The 21,940-nt window shown below is 34.2% G+C and overlaps 1 protein-coding gene across 1 annotated transcript; it reads left to right on the forward strand.

Annotated features, from left to right (window-relative positions):
• Window positions 1-298: 298 nt before the first annotated feature.
• LOC120201162 (transcription factor bHLH94-like) lies at window positions 299-1,735 on the forward strand. Its single transcript, XM_039201829.1, has 3 exons — window positions 299-851; window positions 927-1,334; window positions 1,405-1,735. The coding sequence occupies exons 1-3, from the start codon at window positions 420-422 to the stop codon at window positions 1,498-1,500; spliced, it is 936 nt and encodes a 311-aa protein (XP_039057760.1). The 5' UTR covers window positions 299-419; the 3' UTR covers window positions 1,501-1,735.
• The last annotated feature ends 20,205 nt before the right edge of the window (window positions 1,736-21,940 follow it).

A 21,940-nucleotide genomic window follows, 5' to 3' on the forward strand; every position in this document is an offset into this window, starting at 1 on the left:
ACATTTTTCTTGTCTAAATTAATCCTAAACATGGATTTTTATCAATTTGAAGACGTGACACTCTAAGTTTATTCCATGTAACAAATTATCATAGTGATATATCTCAAAATAATTAAAAAAAGAACATTTACTTAATTTAAAGAATAATGTGGACTAAATGAGAAAAATGTATCAAATTCAAGGACTAAAGATCGTTTTATCCCTTGAATAGAATATCACATTTTTTTTTATTATTTTGGGATTCATCAAATGTCTTTAAAAAGCTCATTTCTGCAACCCAAAGTTGAAACCCTCAAGGCATCTCCCCCAACTCTTTTTGGTTTTTTGTTCTTGTTTTGGCCTCTGGGTATCTTATTTAAACAAATAAAAATAAAACCTTTCTTTTAGGTTTTGTTGTGAAAGAGAAAGAGAGAAGAAAAATGGCACTAGAAGCTGTAGTTTTCCAGCAAGATTTGTTTGGTTACAGCAACAAAGAACTCTACGGCTTGTTAGGAGGAAATTTGAGCTATGAAGAGGACAATCATTTGCTTTATTACAACCAGACATCCGATGATGCTAACACTAGTTTTGTTAACGGAGATTACTGGGTGTCTTCTTCTTCACCAACTTCAATGGCTACTAACAATAATGTAAATGGATCATCCTCCGTCGTCGTCGACGATTCGGCGGCGGCTTTCGAGACGGTGACCTCGAGTCGTCCCAAAAGACGTCGACTCAAAACTCGTAAAAACAAGGAAGAGATTGAGAATCAAAGGATGACTCACATTGCTGTTGAACGCAATAGGAGAAGGCAAATGAATGAATATCTCTCTGTCCTTCGCTCACTCATGCCAGAGTCTTATGTTCAAAGGGTATTTTTCATTTCATTACTTGTTATATATATGTGTGTGTGTGTGAGATAATCATAAGTTTTTTGTTTTGATTAGGGTGATCAAGCGTCAATAATTGGAGGAGCTATCAATTTTGTGAAGGAGCTTGAGCACTGTGTTCAGTTGCTTAGTGCTAAGAAAGAGGTGAAGGAAAGCTCAGATGGAAGTAGTAGTACAAGATGCTGTTCATCACCTTTTGCTGAGTTCTTCACGTTCCCACAGTACTCGACTCGGGGCGATAATAATTCGAACCCGATGACCGAATCGATGTCTGAGAATCGATCCGCCATAGCCGACATAGAAGTTACCATGGTGGAGAGCCATGCAAACCTCAAAATAAGATCGAAAAAGGGACCGGCACAGCTCTTGAAACTGGTTTCAGGTTTGAGCAGTATGCGTCTCAATATCCTCCATCTCAATGTCACTACAGTTGATCAAACTGTACATTATTCTCTCAGTGTCAAGGTTAGTATACATACATACATACACACATATGTACATACATACATATATATAATTGGCAACAAAAATGCAGGTAGAAGATGATTGTAAGCTGACTTCAGTGGATGACATTGCTACAGCAGTAAACCAGTTACTAGGCAGGATTCAAGAAGATGCCATGTTGAATTGAGAATTCACTGTGGTTTTTCATTCCATAATCCCACTGTAATTTCCACCTTCATATTATATATGAAGGCTCCTCTTTCCTTTTTTTTTTAACCTTGAAATCGCTTAATTTTGCCACTAATTCCCTTTTAGTACTGCAGTTTTCCATTTCTTAGGCCAGTATTTTACCATAAGCTGTACTAGAAAAATAACTGTTGGTTTCACCAGAATAATGTAATTTACAAATAAGCCTGGCTTCAACAACTTTCTTCTCAACAGAAGTTCAAAGGAGACTGTGACCACTTAGGGGGCGGGGTACTAAAACCAAAGGCTGCCATATGAACAGCTTTAGAAAGGCTAATGGTAAAACGTTTTCTCCATTTTGCGAATTTTTTTTTACTCCAACATTAGTATTGATAGAAGCCAAAAATGAAAAAAAAAAATCATGGAAATTTGCTTTGGACAAAAGAAAAATTACCCATAACGACAATGATTATTATTATTTTCACTGTCTTAATATGACTTAAAAGCTCAAATCAAAATCTTTTGTGCATGGAGGATAATCACGACCCCGTGAATGTCGTACGATGTTCATTGTCGAATCCCAAGGTGAAAAATAAAATTGATATGTTGGTGGGGTTTTGATTCTTTAAATGACAGAGGAAGCGAAGAACTTAACGGATAACAATAATTCATTTATCATTTAAGTCGTTTGGTTCATGCAGAAATTCTTAATTCAAATTTTAAAAAAATTCAAATATAAATTATAAAATAAAAATCAAATGTGTCAAACTAACCATAATTTTAAAACTCAATACATATTAAAAGCAAATGTGAATGCAAAATAGCGGTTCGGGGAACAAATCTAAATAGATATATAATAAATATGGATTAAAGCAACAACTGTAGTTGAAAGAATGTAAAATGAACCAAGGAGGATGTTTGCTCACTGCATGACTTTACAGATGGACCACTAAATTAACTTATTAGAAAAAAAATAAGGTGATAAAAGAAATAATATTTTATGTTAATTATGGTTAGGGGTGGTTTTATAATATTTTAGGGTTTGTTTGTATTAATGTGTCACTTTTCACATTCATTGTAGAAGAGTCTAAAGTCCCCGTAGTGAACCGTAGAACCATGTTTTGTTTATATATTATGCCTATGATATTTTTATTTTATTTTAGGAAAGATTCTAATCTTATATATATTTCCCCTACTTTTCTTTGTTTTCCCTCATGTTTTTTCTTGTATTTTAGAGACTTGAAATGATTCCAAGTTTCTCAACCCCAATCCTATTTCCATATCTTCTTGTAATTAATTAATTTTATAAATTAAAACATTTTTTTATTAATATAAGGTGATTACAAGTGGTAGTATATGTTCTGAATACTCTCAACCGTCATTTAACAATGAACGCTCAAATATCCTACAGTTACTAGTGCGCGAACTCGGAACTTTTAGGAATAACAATCATCCCTTTAACCACTTAGGTCTATATAGTTGTCCATTATCTTTTAAAATATAATGCTATATATATTTAACTATATCTATAGTATGAATGATAACGAGATAAGTTTTTGGTCGATCAAACACTATCTGTAACGCCCTAATCCACTACGACCCGAAGATCGACAGACTATAATGTTACACGGACCACAAGTGGCTGACCCACATTTTTCCCCTTTTAAAACAATATATTCATTCACATAAATCCATATATTGACGTAAACAACAAAATAAATACAGAATACTTGTTTACAGATACGAGAGCCCCCAAAATGCCTTGAATTTACAATTTACAAAATATTCAAACATATTGTTTTAACTCAACATAAACAGGTCCATTTACAATGCATGCCCCCTAATAAATAAGTCGAGACATACTCAAAACCTGGCGGCTGGCTGCTAAGTGGTCTAGGCGATGGCTCCTTCTACTAACTTGCGCACGCAAACAAATTCTGAACGCTGAGCTCACAAGCTCAGTGCCACAATAATAACCAAACTATACTATATGCATCCTCTAATTTACATTCTTATAAAATAACAATTAGCATACGAGTATGCTAATTTAAAACATACATATAGGTGTAGGCATCATGGTGAGGTTGAGAGGCTACATCTCGAAGCTTATGCACCCCTATATCCTACCTAGGGTGGAATCCATAATTCTACAACGAAACTGCACACCCGTATAACTTCTTTTTGCAGCAAATATGGTGTATGGCACCAATATCGAGCCACCATTCTCTTGGATTAGAGTCAACACGGTTGACTTCTGATAAGTGCTTAATTTAGTTAACATTTTTCTTTTAAATTACTCCTTAATCATTGGTTTTTGTGGCTTAATTGTTCGTTTTCATTCATTTTCTGTACATGACGTTAGATTTTGGAAATTGCACTAAAAGGACAGAATTCTGCAGTTTTTTTTCGAAATTGAAGCTGAACTAGTGGGCATGAAACATCTGACGAGGCGATGATGTCAGCACCTTCTAGAAGATCCAGTCAGTGTTTCTAGAAGAACGAATGAATTGGCCGCACGTTTTTGGAATTCAGATTTGAATTAAACTCAAGTTTTAGGATAATATTTTAAATATTATATTTTATCTTTGTTTTATGTATTTTAGTTTAAATAGATTTTAGTATTTTAATTAAGTTTTAGGATATTATTTTTATATTTTATCTTTATTTTAGGTATTTTAGTTTAAATAGGTTTTAGTATTTTAATTAAGTTTTAGGATATTATTTTTTATATTTTATCTTTGTTTTAGATATTTTAGTTTAAATAGTTTTAAGTGTTTTAATTAGGATTTAAGATGTTTTAGCTTGTTTTTAGGAATTTGAAGGTTATAAATACCCTCTAAGGGTATGCCTATAAAAATATCTCTCTCATCTGAGAATAAAATCTTCTTTTTCTCTCTAGCTTTCTCTCTATTTTTCACATACTTTTCAATTATGCTAAGTATGACTTTGGTCATGCTTAGCTAATTTTATTTCAAGCCGAAGGCTAAAGCGAAGGCTCAATTCCAAACGTGAGAATTATAAGGTACTTAAATTGTTCGGATTTTCTCTCTATTTTCTGAGCTTACTTTTTAAATCAAAACAATTTCGACATTGGTCCAGATATTGTTATGGTTAACGTTTGAATAAGGTTTTCTTATTGAAGCATATTCAACTTCCCGATAACACACTTAACAAAATTGTTTGCTGAGAGGAAACTGAGATCAGAATCAGTTATTGTTGAACGACATAATCCGAGTTGGCAGTGAAGAATTGTCCTTGTAAGCTGACGTGAATCTTGAAGTAAAAATCTGTTTCGATGATCCGAGGAATTTGAGGCGAAGCTAAAGTCTGAGGCTGCTTTCACCATAAGGTTTTTTTATCTCAATTTATTTATTTTATTTATTTGTTTATTTAATTTTTATCTCATTATACTTCTTTAAATAATTTAAAAAATCCCTTTTATCTTTATTACTATTTTTAAAATCATTATTTATTATTTTATTATTTTTATTCTATTTTATTCTATAATTTCAATTTTCATATGGAATTCTATCTTCTTCTAAAATCAAGAAAGAGTTTTACTAAATCAGAAACATCATAGTCCCTGTGGATCGACCCTGCTTCTCTATACTAATTTCCTTTTCTATTTGTTAAAGAAGCCATAATTATTTTGATAGCAAAACAACGGTTATCAAATTGGCGTCATTGTCGGGGACTAACGGCAAGTACTGATCTATTTTTCTAGTTTTTGATTTATGTCCAGAAGAAACCCATGTGAATTAGTAGATCTAGATCCGGAGATCGAAGCACGAGCACGAAGAATCCACGCACAAACGCTTCGAGAAAAGAGAAAAAGATAAGAAGAACAAGAGCAAAGTTCATAAGTAGAATCAAATCCGGAGACTGAAGCCGTATTATGAAAATGCTCCGGTTAGTCTAATCAAAGAAATCAATTTAGAGAAACCCACACTTTGAAAAATCAGGTCGTCGAGCTAACGACGTTAAACAAAAACGCTTGATGGGAGGCAACCCATTTCATTCTATTTTTTATTTTATTTCATTTTATTTTCGTTTTATTTCGTTTTATTTTATTTTATTTTTAGCAAACTTTATTTTCATTCTATTTATTTTATTTTATTTTAATTAATTTTATTTTATTTTTCTCTGAATAGATTCGAATTCCGATCGAATATTTAACGAAAAAACCAGTGCAGAAAAACTGACTTGGTTCGAACTGTGCAGAAAAATTCGAACAGAACAGTGCAGAAAAAACTGATTTGTTTCGAACAGTACAGAAAAATACACAGCAGATTCGAACAATGCAGTGCAGAAAAAAAACAGTGTAGGAAAAACAGATTTGGTTCGAACTGTACAGAAAAGTTCAAACAAAACAGTGCAATATCAGACATTCTACTCTACAACAGCTCGTCTCCACGTAGCCGCGGTCGCCACTAGATTGGGGAATATTATTTTTCCCTCTCATTGTTTTTAAATTTGATATATGTTTTGGGACAAAACAGAATAAGTGAGGTGAGGAAGGATAAACATGTCGTCAAATTTGTCATTGATTTGTTTAATTGTTTGAAATTGAATTATTCTGATGTTGATATGTTAGGATCGTTGGTTGTTAGTCTTGAATTTCGCTTTATACTCTTGCTTCCTTTTCGATTATGACCATGTTTTTTATTGAATTTAATTTGCATGATTGGTGATTGATATAGCTAGTGAATTTTTGTTGAGTATTGATATTTCATGCTTTTGTCGATAGAGATAAACTTGACTCAACGCACATAAACTTTTTTTGTGAGATTTTGGCCTAACGAGGATACGTTTTCTTTCTTGCTCATTATTTCACTTGTGTGTGCCAAACTAATTAGGATATTCTAGAACTTGTAATCACAATGCATATCGAGACTACATGTTGAATGTAATGTTTTAATGTGATAGGGGCACCTAGGATAAACCCACGTTTCCCAAAAAGTTATCCGGGAGGGGAAAGACCGATACCGACTCGGGGGTTTTTCTCTTTGAAAATCGTTTAAAAATGTGAGGAGTCGCCACCAATCATTTAAGGTGAGATTGGAACACCGTAAAACCAAGTGATTTTAATAAAACATTTTATTTTAATAAAATACTGAGTTTTAAGGTCTGGGAAAAATCTATAAATTAGGTTTGAGGGTCAGTTACGCGTGGGGAAGGATTAGCACCCCCACAAGCACCCAAAAATTGGTACATGATTGGTTACCCTATATTTAAAATCAAAAATTTTGAGTTCGATCTTTATTTAATTTAAAAATCATTATGGATGCAAAGTTTGAAAAGGATACCGTTTATTGAGACATATAACATTCGCCCCCGAGCGTAAATGCGGGAGATCAACTATTGTGCCTAATAACCGAACATTGCCTCGTTTTTAGAAAACATGATGCGGTTTTGAAAAGGATATCTACTTATTTTGGGAATTACCAGTAGTCACCCCCTGAGCACGATCGCGGAGGATATACTATTAACTCCTTAATAAGTGAATACTGCCTTAAGTTTTAAAAACAATGCAATCAAGCAAAATTTTATTTAATCCTAATTATACTAAAAATAAATTAAGGTTTTTTCTAACCTACGGTGTCAAATTATGAAAATTAAAGAACCTAGGGGCTTAAATCTAAAACGTAGGCTCTAATATTAATCATATTTGATTTTAAATTAATTATTGATTCGAATAATCGAGATGGTCCCTCGGGGGTTTACGCGAGGGCCAACTCGAATTATCCCCTAAATTAAAAGATTAATTTGAAATCTAAGCTAAAATGGATGCTCTATTTAACGTATTTAATTATGTCAATATAAACCTTAATCGAAGTTCGAGGACTAAAAGGGTCAAAGAACTAAAATATTGGGCTCTAAAAGACTAAAAGTTTAAGGACCTAATTGCATAAATTTTAAATTACTAAACTAAAAGATAATAAACTAAACATGCAATAGGGACTAAATTAAAATTAATATTAAGGTAAAGGTTAAGAATAAGTAATTTTATTATCATATGCTCTCAAGGTAAGATATTATTATAAACTAATAAAATGTGTTCGATATATTCATAAATAAAAACATGTAATGTGTACATAATATAAGTAATATAAGATGTATTTAATAAATGTAAAATATAATGTCAATATAGTAAAAACATATCACAACATTTAATGATAATAAAATAATAGAAAGTTAAATATATACACACATATACACGTAAACATAGCATAATAATTGTTAATTCCACACAACTAATACAAACATATTTGTACAATAAAACATATATATTCATGCAATTAATGTTTACCTATTACCCTGAAGTAAATGCAAATGTAAATATGAAGAATAAACTTTAATGGGCAAATATTAAAGGAAATAAATACAAATGCTAACATGATTCTAAAATGGATGGAACGTAAGCTTATTTGGTAATTACATGTAAATAAAGGAAACTAAAATAAATGTACAACTTAAATATACAAAATCTGAATATAGGAATAAAATAGTAACTTTGACTAAATTAATAAAAAATGATCATAATTATATTAAATAAGTAAACAAAAATATAGATTAAAATTAAAAGGCTAGAACATCAACTACTAAAAGCAGAAAAAGAAAAAGGAAAGTGTTGAAATTATGGACTAAAATATAGAACATACGTAAACTAAAGGGACCTAATCAACAAATCACCCAAAAATGTGTAACATAGCAAAAAGGAAATATATACATCAACACCTATAAAAAGGGAAAATAACTAAACTAGTCCTCCCCTAGACTGAAATGCAAAACACGAACAAAGCAGGGGGGCCTAAAACATGAATAACCCATGAAGCTATATATACTTATTTCATCTTTTTTTTTTTGTTTCATTTTATTCCCAATCCCCCAAAAAAAGAGCTAAAAGCTCTCAACTTTGTCTCTTCCCCCTCGGGCAAGAAACTCGTCCAAGCCCAGTGCCACCGCATCGGTCGTCGCTCCGACCACCACACGCGGTGGTCTGAGCCCCTAAACCATCCCAAAGTCACCCTTTCTCTCCGATCTACCCCTCTTACACTAAACCTCACCCCTAAAACCAAAAAAACCTTGGAACTACTCCAAAATAGCTCGACTCCTTGTATGCTTAGTACTCCGACGACCCTCGACGGTAGAGCAGACCACTCTCACCCCCAAAACCGTAAAACATTCTTCTTAAAAACCTAGATTTACACCCAAAACCCACATGCAAAGCTTCTTCGAACCCCTAGAAATCCTAATCATCTCTAACTTCCTCACCATCGACCTACATCGGTGACCTAACCCCGGTGAGACCCCTCATCTTCTCAGGTAATTTCTAGACTCTTATTTATCTATTTTTTACTGTAAATACACCTATTCCATACTTTTCGTTATTATTTCAAAATAAAAATAAATGAAAATATTAAAGAACAAACTACCTTTCAACACTTAGTATTTCGACTGGAAAGATGAGAAGAAAAAATTATTTCTCTTATTGATCTCGTCGAATCCCCCTTTTATTGTACACTGATTTAGGGTTTTATAACCCATTACATATGTAAAAAATAATTAAAAATGTTATTGGTACTGTGTTAGAGCAGGGCATGTGCAAGAGTAGGGCATGGGCGGCAGTAGTGGCTTCGCATTAGTGGCCGAAAGTTATGGGTTGATGCTTGGTGGATCTGCAAGCTAGCTCGGGAATCTAGGAGTAAAACGTGGTTGTGCATGGTGTGGGGTATAGGCCTAATTAAAAAATGGTGCTCACAATTGTCCCTCTTTACTCATTGCTATGAAACGAGAATGAAGCAAAGATAATAGAGTGCCATTTTTGACTCAATCTCTTCTCTTCAAGTCGCGGGTTCTTCTGGAAATGTTGATCCCTCAAGTGAGGTATTGTTGATTCAAAGTGTTGTGAATCGAGCACCGGAGATGTTCAAAACATCCTGCCTAAAGGTCTTATAGATGGCCCGAAGGACTTATCATCTTGCTCGAAAGACTTATAGATGACCCGAAGGATTTAAGCATCATGCTCGAAAGACTTACTGATGGCCCAAAGGACTTACTCATCAAGAAAACCTTGAAAATCAAGCTTAGTTTCTTAATTGTCATCAAGGAACCCTTAAAAATTTGGCTTATCTTCCTTTACAAATTCTTTAGAGATAGTCATCGAGAAACCCCTGAAAATTAGGCTTAGTTTCTAAAAACTCATTTGAAAACATCCTGCCCGAAGGTCTTACGGATGGCCCGAAGGACTTATCATCTTTCTCGAAAAACTTATAGATGACCCGAATAATTTAATCATCATGCTCGAAAGACTTATTGATGTCCCGAAGGACTTACTCATCAAGAAACCTTGAAAATCAAGCTTACTTTCTTAATTGTCATCAAGGAACCCTTAAAAAAGTAGGCTTAGCTTCATTTAAGAATTCTTTGGAGATAGTCATCGAGAACCCCCTGAAAATCAGGTTTAGTTTCTGAAAACTCATTTGAAAACATCATTCCCGAAGGTCTTATAGATGTCCCGAAAGACTTATCATCTTGCTCAAAAGACTTATAGATGGCCTGAAGGACTTATGCATCATGCTCGAAAGACTTACTGAAGGCCCGAAGGACTTACTCATCAAGAAACCCTTAAAAATCAAGTTTAGTTTATTAGTTGTCAAGGAACCCCTAAAAATTAGGTTTAGTTTCCTTTTAAAAACTCATTGAAAATCATCATCAAGAAACCCCTGAAAATCAAACTTAGTTTCTAAAAACTCATTTGAAAACATCAAGAAACACCTAAAAATTAGGCTTAGCTTCTTTGTTTAAAAATTGTTTTGCAAATATTATATTGTTTGGGTAACGTGCCCCCATGTCAAAGTAATGATTCTTCTTGGATTAGGTTCCTCAATTCTTGAGGTTCCGCTACTCGGAATATAACTTCCTTCATTCAAGGCTTGAGTTCTATCTTTTCCTTCTATTATTTTCTTGGAAAATCTGTAAAGATATGCTTTGATGCATGAAATGTGAATGAAATATGTATCTATATGTAATGCATGACTCTCTTATATGCGTAAATATTCATCTATACTCCTCTTTTGGCTTCAAAATAGAGATCTCAGTCTTCCTTCACTTGATCACTCTTGTATGGAGTCTGCCCCCAACTTTAGCATGGTCAAACTAATCATCTGGAGCAATCATGTCCCTCTCATCTTCTATCTTTTGTCCTGCTTCTTCAACATAATTCTGGAAGAAGCATTACCTCTCTTAAATTCTTGTTGTGATCAGGTAGATGACTGGGCACCTTACACGTCTTTAACTTGATTTTTCAATTAGAATTGTTTCTCTAGAGTCCTTGGCTAACTGCAACATGAATGGTTTATTTCTCTGGGTAAGCTCTACTTGTGTTCATCTTTCGACCCTGGCACTCTAAGCGACGGGGATCATTCACCATGTCTGTTTGGTTTGAATATTGTTATCTTAACGACATCTGGCTTTGGTAATACCCCACTATGGGTACTCATGGCTCTCTTTGCGCCAAAATCATGATTTCGAATGGTTTCACTATAGTATCACTAATCAACAATGTTATCGAATAGCTTGAGGGCTTTTCTTCACGATGCCACAACCATATAAACACTTAAGAAGTGATCATAACTATCTTTTATTTTTCCATGAGTTGGGATATGTGCCACCTTCAACTAAGGCGATTATCTGCTTCTGACAGTGTCATGATGAAGTGTTAGCATTTTCGTCCTCTAGTCCTTATGATCTCTCAGACTATTTTCTTTCAAGAAATTCTTCATTGTTCTAGCATCGTTTGCTCTTTTCTTCGCTAGAGGAATAATGAGCCTCATCAGCTTCAAGGACCTTTTTCACTTGAAATTGTCTTGTTTGAAAATGTTTTTCTTCTTTCTTTTAGAAATGTGAAAAAATGTTGAATAAAATTAAAAAATGTTATCATTTTCTTTAGGATTACATTCAAAAAAAATTGTAAAACAAGAGTTCATTGAATATCAAATAAATAAAATTTTCTTTTAATCCTTCAAAAATTATATACATTTGAAAAGTGTAAAGATTAATGCTGATAAAAGGTTCAAGCTGACTTGGAAAGGTAATGTGTTTCAGGTTAATTTGGGGAGGTAATGTGTTTCAGGTTGGCTTCTTGCATTCTTGATTCCGGTGTTCATTGATGTGATGAAGCAGCTGTCATGCTTCTCTTATAGAGATTTTCACTAGTTCTCAGCCCTCATGAGCGCCTTTAGACTGTGCAATGCTTTATCAAGAGATTTATAAGATCATCATTTGTGTAGTGGTTGAAAATCTTCATGTTCGAGTCGCCTTTTCAGGTTTTCAACTAGAATTCTTCCTTTGGTTTCGAGACGCTATCTAAAATTTTACGTCCTAAACCCTCCTTATATTTTTTCCTTATAATTCATTAAAGATTTTAAAAAACTATTTGCAAATAAAATTAAACCTGAGGGGGAAGAATGAAATCTGAAGATATTCTCTCCACTTAGAAATCCATGTATAATTAGAAGGGACTTTTCAGGCACGTAAATTAGGCTAGGGCTCATGGTTATGAAAGAAAGGGATAAATAGGCATAAATAAGTGTTTAAGGGTTAACGAACCAAGAATCTATTCATTTCGATGCCTTTAATCTTCTCCTGCTTGATTTGAATCTTCTCGTATACGTTCTTTAGGATCTTTTGGCGAACTGATCTTGGAATGATTATGCTTGATCAATCTTATGGTTTAAAGCTCGATGCGTCATTTGACTCGAGGGACTCTTTGCATGTGCTTCTTATCTTTTTTCTTTGTTTTGCTTTTCTTTTTCTCTTTGCTTTTATCCTTGCCTTGATTTGGTATTCGCACTTTACATTTGGTTTACTTTTCGGTATCTTACGTGGATTGATGATATTTGCTTATGCGAGCAGATTTCCTTCACCTTGCCCCCAGTGTGGAGGGTGATCCTTGGTTAGGGTTGAATCAGAAGAAAAATACTATATGCTCAAAAGAGGACAACAAGTGATATATATACATATATTTGAAAGAATAAATGAGACAAATTCGTTCATCATCTCATACATGGAAGTCTTTGTAAAAGAGGTATCCCCAGGGGACGAGTATTCAAGATTAACATTATTTACATGAAAACAATGTGATTAATACATGATAGAATTATTTCAATGATTCCCTTTATTTTTCTTCTTCTATTTGCTCATTATATACCCTAATTATTCGAATTCTCTTACAAAAACATGATCTACAACACTTCATCTTGTCTTTCTTGCAGGAAAGATCCTCGTCATGCCCCCAGGATTTATTGAGGTTGAGAAATGAATGTTGGTTCTATGTCTAGGAAGGGAAAGGTGTGAATTTAAAGTCGTTATTCTGAAAAAGGTAATCTTATGGAAAGTTTATTTCTGTCTGGGAAGGTAAAGTACACATTTCGGTACCCCGAGGAGGATAAAGGTATGACTTTATGGTTTTCGAGGAAGTGATGTCAAGGTTAGTCCTTTGGTAGTAATAATATGTTATTTTGGGTAAGGAAACATGCAATGGTTCTTTCGGCTTTGGATGAGGTATGGAAGGTCTAATCTTATCACCTGTCAAAGATCCATAATTAATTAAGTAGTAAAACCTTTAATTCATTTGATATTCAAAGAATTACAAGATTAAAACTTGATTATATGTTCATGACCTTGGAAAACGACGTAAGTTCCTTTAAGAGTCTTAACAAAAAGTTGAGAATAAGGGCAAAAACAAGTTCAAACAAGATGCTGCAAATAACATAAAGTTTCATGATGGATGAAATGATTTCTGCATAATAAGGATGTCCCATTATTCATCTGATGCAGTGGCATTTGATTTGATCGGATGTTACATATTGTGCTCTAATGACCCATTCGAGTTCGTCATCCATTGTTCAACCAACTCTTGAGTTAACGTTCCATTACTGACGAGCATCTCTATTTCTTTTATCAATGAACCGCGGCTCCCTGTAGAATGCCCAGGAGCCTCCATGTGGAAATCACATACATTGTCTTTATCATAACTATGACTAGAAGGGTTCAAAATTACTTTTATCGGTCTCGGAATGATATGTTGACTTTTAACAAGATGCGAGAATAATTCTGATATTGGTGCTTGGAACACCTCCAATGCTTTTCTAACTCGATGAATCTTCTTTGGTCGATATGAGCGATTAATTCCCCTTGGTGATTACATACTCTAGTTGTTCTCCACTTGACACAAGATCTTCAAAATCATTTGTTGAATTTGTAAGCAATAATTCAAAGAAAGGGTCTGGAAGGGTGCTATGAAACATACATGAAATTTCCTTTTTTAGCATCAGATGATGTACTTGAGCTGCCATGCTTCTCCATCTCAGTATGTATTCTCTAAAGCCTTCAGTAACCTTCATCTTCAATTTTTGGAGATCTTGACGATTTGGAGCCAAGTTTTTGACATATTTGTATTGATCCAAGAAAGCATTGGCCAAATCGATCCATGACTTAATTTGCTCTCTGCTCAAGCGGTTATACCACACCATTGTTGGTCCAGTAAGACTGTCGTAGAAGCAATGAATCAATAAATCATCGTCATTCAAGTACCCCTCCATTTTTCTACAGAACATCTTCAAATGGATTAAATGGCAACTGGTACCATTATAATTTTCAAACTCAGGTACCCTAAACTCACAAGGAATAACCAAGGTGGGGACTAAGTTTAGCTCTCTCGCGTCTAAGTTTTCACGGGATGCCTCACCAGCTTTTATTGCCTCAATCAACTCTTCTAACTGCTTAATTTTCCTTTGACATACTTGGTGACCGCGAGATCCTTCCCCTTATCCCAATAGGATGCCCCAGGGTGGTCAACCAACCTTGATGTGCCAATTTGTTGACATCTTTTAGCAGACACCTTTTCTTGGTTAACAACCAATGTAGCCAATACTCCAGTCATCTGACCCAATATTTCTTCTTGAAAGACTAAGGCTTGACTCCTCATACTCTGTTGCAGCGTGGCCATTGACATCATATTTGATCCCGTAACTCTCTTTGGGACTGCTCTATTTCTTCTAACCTCTTATCCATCGAGAGTAGAAGAGAAATGTAAATGGGTGATCTTGGTATTACTGTCATGTAACCTTTCAAAAAATAATATGATATTTTTTTATATTATAAATGTATAAAAATTAAATTAAAATAAACGCAATGCATGCAAAAGAAATGTGTCAATCCATAGTAACCATCTTATCACAAAAGGTTTCAGTACATCGAATAACCAAGCTACAGATAATGAATAGCTTTAACTCCTAATTTTCTATCTCATTTAGGAGCCAGGTTATCTTTCAGGCATTGTCTGGTGCTGAGCCATCAATCTGCTTCAAATCCTTTGCAAATGTAGCTAAGTCGACCAACTTGTGAGCCACGTTGCTTGCTTGAGTAATCACCTCCTTCATCTCGTTGTCTTTTTTCTCCAGTTTACATTTCAACTCTTGAAGCTGTAGGCGATATTGGTCATTTTGTTTCTCAGAAGACTCGGCACGGTCATAAAGTTCTTGTGCAAAGTTCTTACACTCAACTATCAGCTCGATTAATGTTTTATTTTCAGCTTTACTAGCTTTTAGCTTGGTTTCAGAGTCGATGAAAGTGGTTGCCCACAATTCATTCTTCTTTTACCAAAGCCCCAAATTTTGTACATTTTGCAATTCTTTTTCATCGTTCAACATCATTCTTCAATTTAGAGGCCTCTTTTGTCCATTTCTCCGGGGTATTACCTAAACCCATACTTTGGAAGGCTTGATTGATTATGTAAAAACCATTTTTCATGGCTTCTAATTCTTTGTTCAGAATGTCTTTTTCGCTCTGCAGCTGATGTATTTGAGCTTCGTATTTCAAAAAATGCTCTTTATTTTGGTTATTCTCACTGATGCTTTTGTCATTGGACTCCATTGGCTTCACTTTAACCAGATGTTTGGTTATTGAACCTGGATGACCTTCCTTATCGAATTCTAGTATTCCATGTTCTATCAGGAAATAAACTCGATGCTTGAAGGAAACACATGTATCGATATAATGTCCTTGAGCTCCTGTGTGATATTCACAGTTGGCATTGGCATTGTACCACTCCGGATATGGAGGTTGTAGAGGCTTCACATACTGTGAGGTCACTTCTCGTGCTTTTAGCAACTTACTGTACAATTCTCCATATACGATAGAAACAAGATCAAAGTCAGGTTCACTCCCTCCTACATCTCGGTCATTCATAAGGTGTGTCTCCCGTTTAAAGAGATTATGTGTTTTTTCTTCCTCCATCTTTCCTTGAAATTTTACAATTGTCATTGTTTCTTTTGTACCTCCTGATAACTTATTGATGAGGGCAATGATTGCACAAGGCTCCTTAAGTTTGCTTGGTTACTTTGTTCATAAGTATCCTCTTATGTTATAGTTTTATTTTTGTCGAGTTCTTTCTCTTTTTGCGCAGAAACCTCTTTTTCTTTGGCCAACACATTTATTATATCCATCATCTTAGACATTTGTTCCCTCATTTACTGTAGTTCTTTTTGTTCTTTATCAGACATACGATCTTTGGACGTATAACTCCCTGCTTTTATTGGAACTTCTTTCGAATGTCATTTCTTGGTTGTATCACGGCTTACCTGATTATGAAACCTTTTAATTGGTGACTACTCAGAATTGACACCCTTTTGTGTATATTATGACCATATGATGCAAGAAAGAGAAAGGAAAAAAGAAAACAAGTTAAGACGTATAAAAAATAAGTAAGGTATAAAGGAAAATGCAAAAGAAAGAAATGCAAATGCAGATGCAAATGCAGCCCGATATTGATTCCAAAATAACTCAGTTTATACAAAAAGTACTCAACAACACACAACGTCTAAGCTCTTAGGCAAAGAGAGTACATCAACATGGAAACTAAACGTAGAATCTTTCCCTATTCGCTAATCTCTCGAGCTCCATCATCAATCCCATGATGCGTCGTTCTTTCTATGATTCTGGGATCACGAAAACTCGTAAGGCTATCGCTTCTTTAGATAATTCATAAACTTGACGAGCAACACCACGGGCCTGATTCACTGCTCTCCCTATTGCTTTATGCTATCTCTAAATAGTGTCACGAGCCTACCGTAGTGCGGTTCCAAGTTCTAGATTAGTCAATGGTCGGCTCTCCTCTAGCTGTTGAATTCGTCGATGGAATCTCTGTACTGTAACTTCTAGCTCAGCAATCTTGGCTTATAAGGCCTTATTTTCCTGTCTGGCTATCTATTGTGCGGATGAGTGGATTAACCCTGCTCTTTCTAGCTCCATTATCCTCTTTTTTAACATCTCATTTTCTTTCTGAAGATGGAACCCATTGTTGTTGTAAGGGTTCTGAAAAGTCTCATCCAAACTAAGTAGATATGCTTCGAGCTGCTCAATCTGTGCTCACCTCTGCGCCAATTCCTAGTTAGCCTCATCTATTTGCTCTCTCAGTCTCTGAAAGTGCTATAGGGCTCAGATGATTACCTTCTCTAGCAAAAATGATTCTTCGGTAGTGGCAAGGCTATCTTTGAACCGCATCTGCCAATACTCGGACCAGGTCTGAACATTGATTGCATTCTCAGTTATATCGGAAGACATTGTTGCCTTAAGCTCTTTTTATAATAACTAGGCAATATGGGAATCAATATCGTTTATGAAATGGTGTGATATGATAAAGATACATGCAATCAGGAAACAAAGCAACAAGTTAGTGGTATTAGAAAAAATCAATGAATAATTAGCGAAAATTTAAAGTATCAAATGTGAATCAAAGAAAATTAAAAACCCTAACATCATGCGATCTAGTTCTTCTAAGTTATCTACATTGGCTTTAATGGGGTAGGTTTATTAAATTCTCTATATGAGGCTGGGTTCTAGCAAAGGTTCCCGAGCCATCTTTACAACATGCTAGGGTCGACCTCGATTTTGGCCCATTACAGACTTACGAATCAGGTTCAGCTCAGGAGATCACACCACTAAAAGCGTATCTCAGATATGATATCTGTATAGGTAACTTAGAATTCTTTCCAGGATACTTTGTCAGACCCACACGAGGAAGCCTAATGTTTCTTGTGAGGTGTGATGTTTCTCTCTACTTAGGTAAACCGGAATTGAGCTTGGGTTTAGAGCTATAATATGCAACAATTCTAAATATTCACAAAAGTGTAAGCATTAACCAGAGAGAAAATCTATTTTTTCTTTTAAAACAACATAATAAACCATAAATTAAATAAGATCGAACTCATAATTTCCAAAATAGTAAATAAAGGGTAACCAACTCGTGGCTCGACTCTTAATTTGTTTTAAAAAAACAAAGGTTCCCAGTGGAGTCGCCAAGCTGTCGATACCGTTTTTCGCCCGGACGGGGAAAGACCAATACCGACTCGGGGGTTTTTCTCTTTGAAAATCGTTTAAAAATGTGAAGAGTCGCCATCAATCATTTAAGGTGAGATTGGAACACCATAAAAACCAGATGATTTTAATAAAACATTTTTTTAATAAAATATTTAGTTTTAAGGTCTAAGAAAATCCAAAAATCAGGTTCAGGAGTCAGTTACACGTGGGGAATGATTAGCACCCCCACAAGCACCCAAAAATTGGTACCTGGTTGGTTACCTTATATTTAAAATCAGAAATTTTGAGTTCGATCTTTATTTAATTTAAAAATCATTAAGGATACAAAGTTTGAAAAGGATATTCATTTATTGAGACCAATATTATTCGCCCCCGAGCATAAATACGGGAGATCAACTATTGTGCATAATAACCGAACATTGCCTCGTTTTTAGAAAACATGATGCGATTTTGAAAAGGATATCTACTTATTTTGGGAATTACCAGTAGTCACCCCCTGAGCACGATCGCGGAGGATATACTATTAACTCCTTAATAAGTGAACAGTGCCTTAAGTTTTAAAAACAATGCAATCAAGCAAAATTTTATTTAATCCTAATTATACTAAAAATAAATTAAGGCTTTTTTCTAACCTACGGTGTCAAATTATGAAAATTAAAGAACCTAGGGGCTTAAATCTAAAACGTAGGCTCTAATATTAATCCTATTTGATTTTAATTAATTATTGAATCGAATAACCGAGATGGTCCCTCGGGGGTTTACGCGAGGGCCAACTCGAATTATCTCCTAAATTAAAAGATTAGTCTGAAATCTAAGCTAAAATGGAGGCTCTATTTAACCTACTTAATTATGTTAATATAAACATTAATCAAAGCTCGAGGACTAAAAGGGTCAAAGAACTAAAATATCGGGCTCTAAGAGACTAAAAGTTTAAGGACCTAATTGCATAAATTTTAAATTACTAAACTAAAAGATAATAAACTAAACATGCAATAGGGACTAAATTAAAATTAATATTAAGGTAAAGGTTAAGAATAAGTAATTATATTATCATATGCTCTCAAGATAAGATATTATTATAAACTAATAAAATGTGTTCGATATATTCATAAATAAAAACATGTAATGTGTACATAATATAAGTAATATAAGATGTATTTAATAAATGTAAAATATAATTTAAATATAGTAAAAACATATCACAACATTTAATGATAATAAAATAATAGAAAGTTAAATATATACAAACATATACACGTAAACATAGCAGAATAATTGTTAATTCCACACAATTAATACAAACATATTTGTACAATAAAACATATATATTCATGCAATTAATGTTTACCTATTACCCTGAAGTAAATACAAATGTAAATATGAAGAATAAACTTTAATGGGCAAATATTAAAGGAAATAAATACAAATGCTAACATGATTCTAAAATGGATGGAAAGTAAGATTATTTGGTAATTACATGTAAATAAAGGAAACTAAAATAAATGTACAACTTAAATATACAAAATCTGAATATAGGAATAAAATAGTAACTTTGACTAAATTAATAAAAAATGATCATAATTATATTAAATAAGTAAACAAAAATATAGATTAAAATTAAAAGGCTAGAACATCAAATACTAAAAACAGAAAAAGAAAAAGGAAAATGTTGAAATTATGGACTAAAATATAAAACATGCGTAAACTAAAGGGACCTAAACAACAAATCACCCAAAAATGTGTAACATACATATCAAAAAGGGAATATATACATTAGCACCTATAAAAAGGGAATATATACATTAGCACCTACAAAAAGGGAAAATAACTAAACTAGTCATTCCCTAGGACTGAAATGCAAAACACGAATAAAGCAGGGGGACCTAAAACGTGAATAACCCATGAAGCTCTATTGTATAACTTTTTTCATTTTATTCCCAATCCCCCAAAAAAAGAGCTAAAAGCTCTCAACTTTTCTCTTCCCCCTCGGGCGAGAAACTCGCCGAAGCCCAGCGCCACCGCATCGGCCGTCGCTCCGACCACCACACGCGGTGGTCTGAGCCCCTAAACCATCCCAAAGACACCTTTTTTCTCCGATCTACCCCTCTTACACCGAACCTCACACCTAACCCCCCCCCAAAAAGCCTTGGAACTACTCAAAAATGGCTCGACTCCTCGTATGCTTCGTACTCTGATGACCCTCGACAGTGGAGCAGACCACTCTCACCCCCAAAACCGTAAAACCTTCTTCTTAAAAACCTAAATCTACACCCAAAACCCACATGCAAAGCTTTTTCGAACCCCTAGAACTCCTAATCATCTCCGACTTCCTCGTCATCGACCTACATCAGTGACCTAACCCCGGTGAGACCCCTCATCTTCTCAGGTAATTTCTAGACTCTTATTTATTTATTTATTTACTGTAAATGCACCTATTTCACTTATTGATCTCCCTGAATCCCCCTTTTATTGTATACTGATTTGGGGTTTTATAACCCATTACATATGTAAAAAATAATTAAAAATGTTTTTGGTGATGTGTTGGAGCAGGGGATGGGCACGAGTAGGGCATGGGCGTCAATAGTGGCTTCGCGTGGGTGGCCGACAGTCATGGGTTGATGCTTGGTGTATTTGAAAGCCATCTCGGGAATCTGGGAGTAAAACGTGGTTGTGCATGGTGTGGGGTATGGGCCTAATTAAAAATATGGTGCTCACACCTACCCATTTATATATCCACTAGTGAACCATATTTGAGCCTATTTCCCTTTTATTGTTTTACACCTCATAATTAAACCTGAAACCTTTATTTTATTTTCCTCTCTTTTCACACCCTTACCGAGACTTGAGATCTTGTATCACTCTTGTTCCATGAAAAAAAGATGAAAAAAATCACTTTTTCGAGAAAAAAATAGCAAGTTGTTCACTGTTTCGAATAACAGAAAAAAAAAGCAGACCCTTGTTCAAAAAAAAGAAGGGAAGGAAAATCGATTGTTTCAATTGTCTTTCATCTATTCTTTTTTCTTGTTTTGTTTTTCATTGCACTTCAAGTTAATTCGTGGATTGTTCTTAATTAATTTGATATCTTGTTTCGGTATTTTAAACCTTTATTTTGGCATTTTCCCTACCATAACCTAAGCCCCGTTACACCTTGTTTAAAGACTCCTTGATTATTTCATTATGTTCATTTTTCGTAGTGGAGACTTTATCGGATTCCAAGCCTATGGTAATATTTTGGTTAGTTTCGGTTTGAGCAATTTCATTTACCTCAAACACTTTGAGCGGATATGTGTGAATATTTGTAAGGTATTGACTCATGTTTCATTGAAGTCGACAATTAATTGGGATATCTTGCTTTCTTTAAAATTTCTTGGTTGTATCTTTGCTTGAAATTTACTTGAATTCGGAAAATATCATGGACTTAGTTCGATTGGAAGTTTGAGGGATAACATGAAATTGAAGATGACATCTTATGATTTTGATATGTTAATTGATGAATGCCTGAGGACAAGCATTGAATAAGTGACGGGGAATTTGATAAGTGCTTAATTTAGTTAACATTTTGCTTTTAAATTACTCTTTAATCCTTGGTTTTTGTGGCTTAACTATTCATTTTCATTCATTTTCTGTACAAGACGTTAGATTTTGGAAATTGCACTAAAAGGACGGAATTCTGCAGTTTTTTTTATTTTCGGAATTGAAGGTGAACTAGTGGGCATGAATTCGGGCATGAAACATCCGACGAGGCGATGACGTCAGGACCTTCTAGAAGATCCAGTCAGCGTTTTTAGAAGAAAGAATGAATTGGCTGCACATTTTTGGAATTTGGATTTGAATTAAACTCAAGTTTTAGGATAATATTTTAAATATTATATTTTATCTTTGTTTTAGGTATTTAATTTAAATAGGTTTTAGTATTTTAATTAAGTTTTAGGATATTATTTTTATATTTTATCTTTGTTTTATGTATTTTAGTTTAAATAGGTTTTAGTATTTTAATTAAGTTTTAGGATATTATTTTTATTTTATCTTTGTTTTAGGTATTTTAGTTTAAATAGTTT

The sequence above is a fragment of the Hibiscus syriacus genome, unplaced genomic scaffold (genome assembly GCF_006381635.1).
Source record: "Hibiscus syriacus cultivar Baekdansim isolate YM2019G1 unplaced genomic scaffold, ASM638163v2 tig00007041_pilon, whole genome shotgun sequence".
NCBI lineage: Eukaryota > Viridiplantae > Streptophyta > Magnoliopsida > Malvales > Malvaceae > Hibiscus > Hibiscus syriacus.